The sequence below is a fragment of the Mesoplodon bidens genome, assembly GCF_964165515.1.
Source record: "Mesoplodon bidens genome assembly, chromosome: 12".
NCBI lineage: Eukaryota > Metazoa > Chordata > Mammalia > Artiodactyla > Ziphiidae > Mesoplodon > Mesoplodon bidens.
Genome location: NC_138168.1, coordinates 94,214,217 through 94,226,065, shown reverse-complemented (window position 1 = coordinate 94,226,065; position 11,849 = coordinate 94,214,217). Strand labels below are relative to the sequence as shown.

Sequence of the window (11,849 nt, the reverse complement as noted above, 5' to 3'; positions counted from 1 at the left end):
TAACCTTAACCTGTACCCTAACCTGTACTCTAACCCGTACCCTAACACTAACCTGTACCCTAACCCATACCCTAACCCGTACGCTAACCCGTACCCTAACCCTTGGGTAGTGCGAGCTCAAAGCTCTCTCCTCAGGCAGGGCTGAGGTCTCTGGGGAAGGCAGAGCTGTGGTCTAGAAGATGCAGCTGTGGGGTCTTTTCCTCTGCCTGGTGACAGGTCCCCAAGGTGACTGTCTCAGGTTCAGGGCGGGTCTATGGGGATGACTGTGGCTGCAGGTGACTAAGAGGGACTTATTCTCCTTGTTCTCAGGTGTCCTGTCTGATCTGACACTGCAGAGTCTGGCCCAGGGCTGGTGAAATCCTCACAGACCCTGTCCCTCACCTGTGCCGTCTCTGGGGGCTCTGTAACCAGCAGTTACTACTGGAATCGGATCTGCCCACGCCCTGGGAAAGGGTTGGAGTGGATGGGGTACTGGACAGGGAGTACAAGCTACAACCTGCTTTCCAAGGCCGAATCTCCATCACTGCTGACACGTCCAAGAACCAGTTCTCCCTGCAACTGAGTTCTGTGACCACCGAGGACACAGCCGTGTATTACTGTGCAAGAGAAAGTGAGAGGAAGTCAGTGTGAGCCCAGACACAAACCTCTCTGCAGGGAGACAGGAGGGGCTGGGCTGTAGGGGGAGCTCAGAGACTAGGCCCAGGAGCCGGTGCAGCAGGTGGCAGGGAAGGTGCTTTCGGTTGGGATCGAGAATTACCTCTCCACAACATTCAGCTGCCCCAAGGGACATTTCATGTTTTTTCCGTCTCTGAATTCTCGTATTCTCAGTGCAGCCAACAAATAAGAAAGTTACATTGTCTATTTGCAGATGGGAAATCATCAGTCACTAGGGATCTGTCTGTCAAGTTCCTATATCTTATTTATTTTTCTTGACAAAGAGAACATCCAGAAGACTCTCAGCTTCCCTGTGATTTGAAAACATTTCCACAAAGGGAGGTACCAGCACATTTCATCAACCCTGTGTCCAAACCCAACTTCGACCCCCCTCACGCACAGGTGGCCCACATATAGGACCTCCTGTCAGACAGGCACATATGACCTCAGGGGGTTATGATCAGTGCACCCCCAGGACCTCTCTCCACAGCGTCTCTCTCCCCCCAGGATATGTTAACCTCCTGCTTCTGATTTACTGGGGTGGATGTTGAACCCACCCCAACATAACGCTCTGCCTTCTACCTTTTAAATTCTCCCTCTACCTGTCCTAGACCCTGATCACCATGGGGTTAGGGTTAGGGTTAGGGTTAGGGTAGGGTTGGAGTTAGGGTTACGGTTGAAAAAAAAGCACACAAGATCTCAGAAAACCAAGTAGTGTTTCCCTCTGTGAGGGGAATTTATGAGGTAAATCTCCATTTGAAAGGGTGTCTCCCTCTCTGTACCAGGAATAGGGTAACTGAAGCTCAAGAAACTTTTACCTATGGAGAAGGCCTGGACTTAAATCTACATAACAAACATACCCTTGTTTACTATGCACTGCCTGATGACCTCCTTTAACTGGCTTCCCCCCTCTCCCAACACCTTTTGTTTTTTAACTGAAGATGGTATATAAGGGAGATTAGGTCATTTCCTGAGTTAGTTTTCCTGGTGTTGACCTGAAACAAACAGACGGCCAGATATTTCTCCAGCAAATATGGGTTTATTCTCAGGATCGGGAGAAAATCACAACTTGGAGGTCTGCAACCACAGCAAAGCACATGAGCATCCCCATGAGTCAAGGGAAGGAAAACACCTCTGTAGAAAGGAAGAGGACCCTGGAAAGGCTATAGCAAACAGAGTACACAACTTTTTATTGGCTGAGTCCTTGAGTCCCGGCTCAGTCCTTTCCTGAGGCCAGGAAATGAGAGTCTTTCTTTTCACTGTGGGGCTCCGCAATTGTGGTAACGCATGAGAGCTCTCCGTTCTGGTCTCCCAGTCCTATTTAACTGAGGTTTCTGCTTATTAATTTTTACAACACTAACCCCTAACTCTTAGCCCTCGGCCCAATCCCTAAACCCAAACCTAACTCCTAACCCTTAACTCTAGGCCCTAACCCCTAAGCTTATCCCTTCCCCACCGTCCTAAACCCTCTCCCTAACTGCACCCTTCATGCCACTTTCCTGGACCAACTGGGCCAATGACATTTCTGAATCCTTCAGCATCTCCACCCTGCCTCTCCCCGCCACCCTACAGCCCCGCCTCCAGGGCTCAGGAGGCGACTGGGGTCATCCGCCCCTAGGTGAGCGGATATGTACTCCCAGACCTAGAGCGCTCAACAGTGTCTGCAGGACGTGCCCAGGCCGTCAGGAAGTCAGAGAACCCGCGCTCCGCTGAACTTAGCTCACCTAAACGCCCTCCAAGACCTCCACGTGACCCCCGGGGACTCAAGCGGCTTCGCGCCCCTGCCCCAGGAACCAATCGGAAGTCAGGGACAACGAAGCGGGCCCACGCCAGGCCTCCCCATGGCCCCGCCCCCTCTCCACTGCCGTCCAATCGCTTCTGGCCCGCCGTCCTCCGCGCTTCCGCGCCGACTTCCGCTGTCGGCGGCGGGGCGGCAGTTCGAGGGGCCTGATGTCTGCGCCCATGGGAGCCGCGAGCGTCGGGCTGGCTGAACTGGGTTTTGTGGAGGCGGCGCCGGCGTGGCGGCTGCGCAGCGAGCAGTTCCCCAGCAAGGTGGGCGGCCGGCCGGCGTGGCTCGGCGCAGCCGGGCTGCCGGGGCCCGCGAGGCTGGCCTGCGCGCTGTGCGGCCGCCCACTGGCCTTCCTGCTGCAGCTGTACGCACCGCTTCCGGGCCGCGCCGACGCCTTCCACCGCGGTCTCTTCCTTTTCTGCTGCCGAACGCCACCGTGCTGCGCCGGCCTACGCGGTGAGCGGCCCGGGGACCGGGTAGCGCGTGCGCGGTGAGCGGCCTGCGGCCCCGGTCGCGCGTGCGCGGCCTTGCTCGCGGTCAGGGTCCAGGAACCGTTCAGCCTCCTCTGCGACCCCACCGCGGGCCTCTCCCCTGTACCCCGCGAGCGTTTCCGGGGGTGGGGGGGCGTTCCAAGGGCTCGCGCCTTCTTCTCCCCCAGTTTTTTGTTGTTGTTAATCAGTCGGTGGTAGGTGTTCAGATAATAGAACCTGTAATTTTTCGGAAACCTCGGTTCCAACACGTTGCTCATATGTATGTAGTCTGACTTAATGTTACTTTTGTTACTAATTTGAACAAGCTCAAAGAGCCTACTTAGTTGTATGGACTTTAAAAAGTTTATCGTTTTCACTCTTATTTTTTTCTTCCTTTCCAGAAAATAAGCTTTTTGTAAGCAAAAACTTTCTTCTATTTTTCTTTTTAAAAAATGACTGTCTTTTCAGTCCTGTGTGGAGTGAAGGCTCAAATATTTGAATTGCTATGTTGTTTTATTTAAAACATGTATAACGTTTCTCCTCTCTCCTTAGTTTTTAGAAATCAGTTGCCCAGGAGAAATGACTTCTACGCCTATGAGCCACCTTCTGAGGATCCTCCGCCAGAGACAGGAGAATCCGTGTGCCTCCAGCTCGAGTCTGGTGCTCATCTCTGCAGAGTTTGTGGCTGTTTAGGCCCCAAAACATGCTCCAGATGTCACAAGGCACATTACTGCAGCAAGGAGCATCAGACTCTGGACTGGAGATTGGGACATAAGCAGGCTTGTCCACAAGCAGGTCAGTCAATTCTGTTTTTATTTTTAAACCTCAGTTTCATAGTGTCTGTCAGGCCACATCTTTCATTTTGAGGATAAACGTTAACATTAGAAAAGGAAAGGTGTAATAGTTTTCAAAGCTTTGGTTAACTAGTGACTTAAACACCTTTATGAAGAAGGAACTGTGAGGTCTTGCCCACTCGCGTCCCAGCCTAGCTTTAGTGTAGTCATTTAATTTATGAGCTATAATCTAAAATGCTGGAGCTACATATGTTACTTACTAAGGAAAACTGTTATGACATGGAAAAAATACACTTCAGATACAGGAAATTATTTGACCTTCCAAACTAAATGATTACTAATGATGCTAGTTACCTTACTTTGTTTCAGGTGATTTGGACAGTACAGTTCCAGACCACAGCTTCCTTTTTCCAGAATTTGAAATTGTAATAGAAACAGAAGATGAGATTATGCCTGAATTTGTGGAAAAAGATGATGAATCAGAGATTATAGGTAGCATGGGTAAGGAATCAGTTTCAAAACTCATTCATTAAATATACACTACTATGTATAAAATAGATAACTAATGAGAACCTACTGTATAGCATAGGGAACTCAGTGCTCTGTGGTGAACTAAATAGGAAGGAAATCTATAAAAGGGGATATATGTATAAGAAAAAAAGGAAAAAGGTGGGGGGAAGAATAGTGAATCTAGTTGAAGCAGAGAGAAAAGTAGAGGGTCAAGTGTCCCAACATTCCAGCCTCAAGGGACATGTTCTCACCCATTTCAGGGGACACTGAGGACCTGCCATGGAAACCTAGGGATTAGAGAACCAATTTGGAGACACCTGTCTTAGATCATTGCTAAGACAAAAAACGTTTTTCTTTTTAACTAACATATGAGAAGATTCAGTGCCAGATGTTTAAAAGCACCTAGGGAGAGGGATGCTATGTTTGTTGGTGGGTAGTAGTGTTAGAGAGTGTGCTTTGGGGAAGAATTCACTGATGAAGGAGTCTGATAGAAAATTTCCAATAACAGGTGAGAGAGAACTCCCTGTATTGAGTGTCCAGTGAAATGAAGCCATGCTGTATCTAGTCTGGACAGTGCATGCCATTGATCCACACTGTCTCTACTCCTCAGACGTGGGGCCAATAAAGTAATAAGCAATAGAAATGTAAAAATAAAAAAAAGAAAACGCTTTCATTAAGTGATTAAATATAATGCTTGAAAGGAGGGGCTCAAAATGCCAAGAAGAGAAGCACTGATAGGAAAAGGCAACTCACTTGGGAGGCTGCAACCTATACTTTTCAAATATTGCCTCATTTGAAGATATCCTTTCTGTACTTCCCTCCTTGGTATACATAAGGTATGTTCTGGTTCCCGTAAAGGTGTCAGAGGAAGTATCCAGGTGGTCAGTTGGGTGGGGCTGCACAGGATGCTGGAAACTTGGAAAGTTTATCTGGCTCCAGGATTTGTTTCTCTGATTGAGATGGTGGACATGAGAGTGCCTAGCAGTGTTCGGTGGGCAGCAGGGGCCCTTTTATCTGGCAAGTTTCAGATACTTGATTTTGTCAGTTACCTCAAGGTTATGCTCTGGAGCAGTGCCTGTGCTGAGACTGAGCAGTAGCCAAAATTTATCCAACACTTACTCTGTACCACGGGCCTTTTGGGCATGATCTTACTAAAATCTTGACATCAGAACAATGTGTTAGAAACTCTGCCCCATTTGGCAGTGAGGAATTTGAGGTTCTGGGTATAACTTGTTTGGTCGTATAACTGACTAAAGTTGTTAAGTTCTAGAACTGAAGTTTGAGCTCCCGTCTTATTGACTCCAAAACTTGAGCTCTTAACCACCACAAAATGTAGATTTCAGAATCTAAATTAAATTTTAGATTAGAATGTCAGCTTACTGGCTTACATTTCACATTCAGGGTATCAGAAATATCTTCTGAGTTACAAAGACTCGATCCTGTTGGGGATGGCGGTGTTTCAGGTGGCTGAGATTCCAGAGGTGAGTGTGAAGGAGTGAGCTGGTAGGGTTAGGGCGTTGTGATAACTGAATGAGTGTAAGGGAAAGGAGAGATGAAACATGAAGAGATTGGAAATAAGAGTCCAGATGGGTGAAGGACACTAGTGATAAGCAGGGCTCATATTTTTGGGGTGCCCTTTTGTGTGCTGGGCACAGCAGTCCTCAGACTGGGACTTGGGGTCTGTTCTTTTAATTTGGAGTTTTGAAGAGAAGCTCTTACTAGGAGCCGGCATAGTAATAATGCTTCATGGAGTACCTGCAAAGTCAGATGGTCTTAAAGCACAAACATTAATGAATTAAAATAGGAAAGGCTGTGGAAACATCTGGCCTTCACTGTCTGATTTAACACTAAGTTGGTTGTTTAAAACTGGCCTCCCTCAGCATGTGTTTATTGTCATGACATGGAGATTATTCCTGTTGCATAATAGTTATGTTGATAATTTTTTAGGTGAAGCACCTGAGGAAGAATTGGATTCCATGGCAAAACATGAATCTAGGGAAGATAGGATTTTCCAGAAGTTTAAAACCAAAATATCCCTTGAACCAGAACAGGTAAAATAGAGTTCATATACAGCTCCTTCTGTTCTTTTCAGGTGGTGTTTTAGGGGTATAAACCCTGAGTAGGGAATTCCCTGGCAGTCCAGTGGTTAGGATTCTGCACTTCCATTGCTAGGGGCCCAGGTTCGATCCCTGGTTGGGGAACTAAGAAACCAGCCTGCCACAGTAGCACAAAGACCACCGGGGTTTTGTGAAAAGAATAATGGGTTTTGCTGTTATGAAGAATTCTGGCTTCTTGAAGTACATATTGACCTTCTGATGTAATTGTATCTACAGTGTGGGGGAAAAAAAAGAGTGGTTTTGAGGATTAAGGTAGATTGTAGACTCACACTAAGTATTCAGGAAATGTTTCCCTTTGCCTCTTTTCTTCCATTAACTTTATTCCCCTTAACTTCCCTCACCGTAAACATAAATCACTAAAGAAGACAGCTAAATTCCCATAAGCCAGTCGCTAGAGCAAATAAATATCCAGGGGCTTATAGGAAGAGTAGGTCTAGGTCCTAAATACTGAGAAGGTAGTTTTTAGCAACGCATATGCTTTTAACAAGAAATATTGAGGAAAGTCACTCATTTGTTATATAAGATGTTATTATAACAAAATTTACTTGTTTTATTTATCTAAACACTGTGGCTCACTTGGTATCTGTTCCTTTAAAAATTGTTAACTTAGGTTCCTTATATCTGTGTGAAGGTAAGCACAAACCCTGGGCTGCATGTTAGATTGACAACCTGATAATGGGGAAATAGGCTTATTGTTAGTCTTTTCACAAAACAGTCATAGGATTCAGATTCTAACCATACTGACATCTAAGAAAAATCATCTGGATATCCTGAATCAGATAAGCTGAAACAGTCCCTTTGATCAGGGGTCCCCATGTCCTGGGCCGAGGAGTGGTGCCGTGAAGCTTCACCTGCCACTCCCCGTCGCTCGCATTAACGCCAGAACCACCCCCCCTTCCCCCTTCCTGTCCATGGAAGAATTGTCTTCCACGAAACGAAACCGGTCCCTGGTGCCACAAAGGTTGGGCACCGCTGCCTTTGATGACACTGAGAACGGTATTAATTGTGCCCAGTGGAGGGGCGCAGGGGGACAGACAGTAAAGTGGTTTTCAGATGAGCGTATCATCAATTGTAAGAGTATGTACAAAGCTTCTCTAGATGATCCTCAGATCACATGAGATGTTGGTGATTTAAACTGATCCTGATTGATTTTAGATTCTCAGATATGGCAGAGGGCTTGCCCCCATCTGGATCTCTGGTGAAAATATCCCTCAAGAAAAGGATATTCCAGATTGCCCCTGTGGTGCCAAGAGAATATTTGAATTCCAGGTATGACCTTAAATAAGTACTATTTTAGTATGTAATTACCCTGATTTATAATTTTAAGCATTAAAAAACTTTGCCGAAGTAACATATGTGTATGGATCCCTATGGTATTATGGAAGGATCCCTATAATGAAAATCAGTAGTTTCCTGCCCCACCTTAGGGCTTGTTGCAAGGAGGGAGTTATCTTTTACTGGTCATCTGGTAGTTATTTCTGTCTTTAAATAGCATGCTTTTTCTGAGATTTATCAGTTTACTAGTTTTTTAGACATTACCTGCTGACTGACTTCTGCAGTAGTGAGGATTTAAATGTAGTCACTAACACCATCTAGACCATCGCCCACTTCCCAGTGTGGTTAGGGTCAATATTATTTTAGTGCCTCTATCGTTACCTTTGTAATTGAAAATAATATACCTTTTTTACAATCTTTGACTCTCTCCTTTGTGAGAGTGTTTCAGAACGCTTACTCTGTCTAGTCTTGGTTTGTAGATTTGTTAGGAGAACAAATTAACGTAATCATTAAAGTAAAATTTTTACCCCCCCCCCCCCGCCCAAAGAAGTTGTTAGCATCAAAATCCATTTGGGTTGGGCGGAAATGCTCTTGAATTGTGGATTCACTAACCTTATAAAGTGATATTTGTTTCTTAGGATAAAAAAAGGACTTTTGTGGACTGATCCAAAACTGATTGGTTCTTACTGCCAGAGCTCTGACTGACGCCCAAGATGAGCTGACGGTGGTTGTATGAAGCAATTTGATAACAGTAGTGGCAGTGCTGCCTCTTACTCTTCCCAGGAGACCACTGACTCCTAAGACCCATTTCTAGTCTATACAAATACATCAATAGATTTCCTTTTTGTATTCTACTAGGTTAGTGTTTCTTCAGTCATAGAAACAGCATCTGCTATTCAGGTTGTAAATAACCCAAAATAAAAGTTGCCCAGATAGAAGCCTCATCCCTATTTTGTGGCATATTATTAATAAAATATAATTAGGTTGACAGCCAGGTCAAATAGGTCAGCTGATCTTATTATACTTAGGAACTTCTTTCTTAAATGAAGAAGACAGACACCAAATAGAGAGGGACTTGAAAGAAATGTAGAGTTGCAGAGTATTTTTAGATTGTTAAATATGTTAACGCCGTAATGTCTGTAATCTCGCTGTGGAGATGGAGGTGGAGAGACCAGGATCCCCAGGAAGGTCTGGTCTGTTGAAAGCGGACTGTGCTCCTCACTGCCAAGGAGCGCTCTGACTGTGCCATCCTTTCCCCAGGTCATGCCTCATCTGCTCAACTACCTGAAGGCTGACAGTCTGGGCAGGAGTGTCGACTGGGGCGTCCTGGCCATCTTCACCTGCGCTGCAAGCTGTGGCCTGGGCACTGGCTACACCGAGGAATTTGTTTGGAAGCAAGATCTGACAGATGCCCCCTGAAGGCAGTGGTGTAAAGCCTTAAAATCTTCATCATCTCTTAGACTTTCCACTTCCACTTCTAGGACTTTATCCTAAGGAAATAATTACACCAGAGATACACAAAGATGTTCTTTTAGGTGTTGTCTATCTGTCCAGCAGGAGGCTACACAGTCTTAATGATACAGACTTATATGCACATCAAGTAAGATAAAGATGCCAAGGTACCACTGTAGATGGTACTCATAGTATGCTGTGTTTGTAAAAATATTTATACATGTGTATGTACACCAAAAATATCTGGAATGATATGCACTAGATGTGAACCGGTTACCAGTGGGACTAAGTGACAGGATCTTTTTACTTACATGTAATTTATTTCTATAATAAAAATGGGTTATGTGCCTGATTAAGTCAAACCATCACTCAGAGCATTTCTCCCCTAAAATTTGCAAAGTTAAAACAAGGAGAAAAATATTTGGGTAAAACCCCAAGAGCCTTCCTGAGTTCAAAGAGAAGCTCTACTTCAAGACTGACTTTGGTCCGCCAGTGGGACTGCTTATAGACCAGAGACTGAAAGGTCTTCTCTCTCCATCTCCCCATCTCATAGCACTGTCCACATGGCAAGTAAAGCCAAATAAGGACAGGGAATCAGCCACTGGAATTTCCCTGGGTCAGCCTGAGGGAAGGCTCTGAGGTAGCTTTCAAGTGAGGGATATTGTTTCCGATGCCTCTGTTTACACGAGCGGTTCCTAAAGCAGTGCCATCAACCATGCTAAGGCTCCTTTCAGCCCCAAGTGATTTATACTTACCTTGTAATAATTCCCAGTTCTCTTAGTGCTGGGCAGGCTTCACTGCTGCGAAGGCAAACCTAGAGACATTGCTGTTGATCACTGCTTGAAGACCAGCAGCTAGTTCTGGTAACATCCCTGCTAACCCTGAAATGCACTGCCACCATAAACACATCTTTTTGGAGGTAATATCACTTGCTAATATCACTGACTTGGCTATTTCACCAGTTTTATATCAGGAAATCCTGGCCTTTTAGTCCATACCACATGTGTGTGAATATGTATGTAATTTATACAAAGATACAAAAAATACTGGACTAGTGGGGCCTTCATAGCCCAAACTATAAATCAGAAGTTTGCCCCAGTAGGACAGCATCCCAACTGCTAAGGACTTTTTAAGCAAATTGATTAGGGTCTGTCTATTTGGAGAGATCCCCAGATTATGTAGACATTCTTGCAGGCATGTTGGTAACCCGCCAAGCTATCCTTTAGGTGTGTATCCCTGCCAAGGTCTGGAGATGACAGCAAGTTCACCGGGCATTTCCATTTGGAGACAGACTTCCAGCACTGAGTTGGCAACCATGTCCAAAAAAAGCAACTAGTTGAAAATAACTAAAAAATAAGAAAATTTAGATAAATAAATAATAAAGCAACTCAGTTGCCTCTAGATATGTCAAGACATTTAAAAACCTTCATACCAACCATGAAATGATCGACACATCTCACCCAGCAACTGCTCCTGCGGAGGACATCAATCACTACTGCCAACCCATGCATGCTGTCCCTCAAACCTCTGCTTGGCCCAGATACTGCCTGACCAGGCAGCTCACCCTACTGGAGAGAGCAATGCATTCACCTGTCCTTTTTTATTTGATATACTGAATGCTGGTCACATCATCCTTTGACAATTCAGAGATCACAGCAAAGAAAAAATGTTTCAGTGCTTTTGATATTCATATTAGTGGTAGTGTTCTGTTATTCTAACTAACTCATCATCCCACGTGTCTTTAAAAATTAAGGGTTCTCAGCGTAAAATACTTACTATAGAACTGATCAACTAAAAACCCTGTAGTCTGAATCTGGATTGGATATACTAGTATGAACTCATGAGGTATTTTATCTTGAAAACTTTTAAAGGGAAAGAAGCAAGCACTTATCCTGCTATGTGAAAGAAGTATATCACTACATAAATAAGTATTCTAACAAATCATGAAAAGAATAATTAGAATTTTATCTTTTGCAACCCACTAATGAATTAGTGGATCAATCAGAAGACGACAATAAGACATTAAATTCCTAACAAACACTACTTACAGTCTTTACAAAGGGATCAAGCCTTTAGATGCAGTCACCCACCGGCAGGAAATGCAGAGAACAGAGGGATATGCTGGCTGCACCCTCCTGAGTTTGCAAATAGCACGACAGACTGTAAGAAACTACTACCCAAACAGCCTATAAACTTCCTTAAACGAGATGGCAGGGGAACTTAAGGAATAAAACAGACATAAAAACATATCAATTTATTAAAATGGAAGACTAACCTATATTGGTGTTTAGGTAATTACTGTAAAAGGATAATGGTTACTTGGGTGGGTGGTGTGGCTGGACTGGTGCATAAGGAGTAAGAATAATTCAGTAAAGTGACTGGAAATACATCTATCAGCAAGAATTTTAAAGTCTTATTAAAAATGCCATTAATAACAAACTAAAATACTTAGGAATTAGCTTTTATGTAATGTAAAGCCCTATAGAAAAAAATTATGAAACTTTACTGAAGAACCTAAGACTCACACGTGGGGAAACAATTCTTTCTTGAATAGAAGGAGATCATATTGGACTGATGTCTTTCCAATTCATCCATACATTACTGACATCACTGATGATTGGAAAATGCAAGAAAGGGGCACTTAATACACCATGTTCTCTCTGGACTGTAATCTGGTATGGATCTATCAAAACTTAGAATGTATAAATGCTCTTAATACAGTGACTCCTCTTCTAGGCATGTTACTATAGAAAACCTGTACTTATCCACAAATACACATAAAAGGATG

General features: G+C 44.3%; 1 protein-coding gene across 5 annotated transcripts; it reads left to right on the top strand.

Moving 5' to 3' along the window:
* The first annotated feature begins 2,459 nt into the window (after nucleotides 1-2,459).
* PDCD2 (programmed cell death 2) lies at nucleotides 2,460-9,424 on the top strand. Of its 5 annotated transcripts, none has more exons than XM_081251061.1 (7): nucleotides 2,504-2,899; nucleotides 3,466-3,708; nucleotides 4,077-4,208; nucleotides 5,619-5,698; nucleotides 6,165-6,268; nucleotides 7,490-7,603; nucleotides 8,870-9,019. In XM_081251061.1, the coding sequence occupies exons 1-7, from the start codon at nucleotides 2,605-2,607 to the stop codon at nucleotides 8,895-8,897; spliced, it is 996 nt and encodes a 331-aa protein (XP_081107187.1). In that variant the 5' UTR covers nucleotides 2,504-2,604; the 3' UTR covers nucleotides 8,898-9,019. The 5 variants fall into 5 exon arrangements, with proteins under 5 accessions (XP_081107190.1, XP_081107187.1, XP_081107186.1 ...); XM_081251060.1 differs by lacking the exon at nucleotides 8,870-9,019 and adding an exon at nucleotides 8,248-8,458; XM_081251064.1 differs by lacking the exon at nucleotides 5,619-5,698 and having other exon boundaries at nucleotides 2,460-2,899; nucleotides 8,870-9,424.
* The last annotated feature ends 2,425 nt before the right edge of the window (nucleotides 9,425-11,849 follow it).

Bases quoted from the DNA above. Each gene is read 5' to 3' on its own strand.
- PDCD2 (XM_081251064.1), top strand. From the start codon at position 2,605: ATGTCTGCGCCCATGGGAGCCGCGAGCGTCGGGCTGGCTGAACTGGGT. The intron at 4,209-6,164 runs GTAAGGAATCAG...ATAATTTTTTAG, and splicing joins AGAGATTATAGGTAGCATGG to GTGAAGCACCTGAGGAAGAA. The intron at 7,604-8,869 runs GTATGACCTTAA...TCCTTTCCCCAG, and splicing joins AGAGAATATTTGAATTCCAG to GTCATGCCTCATCTGCTCAA.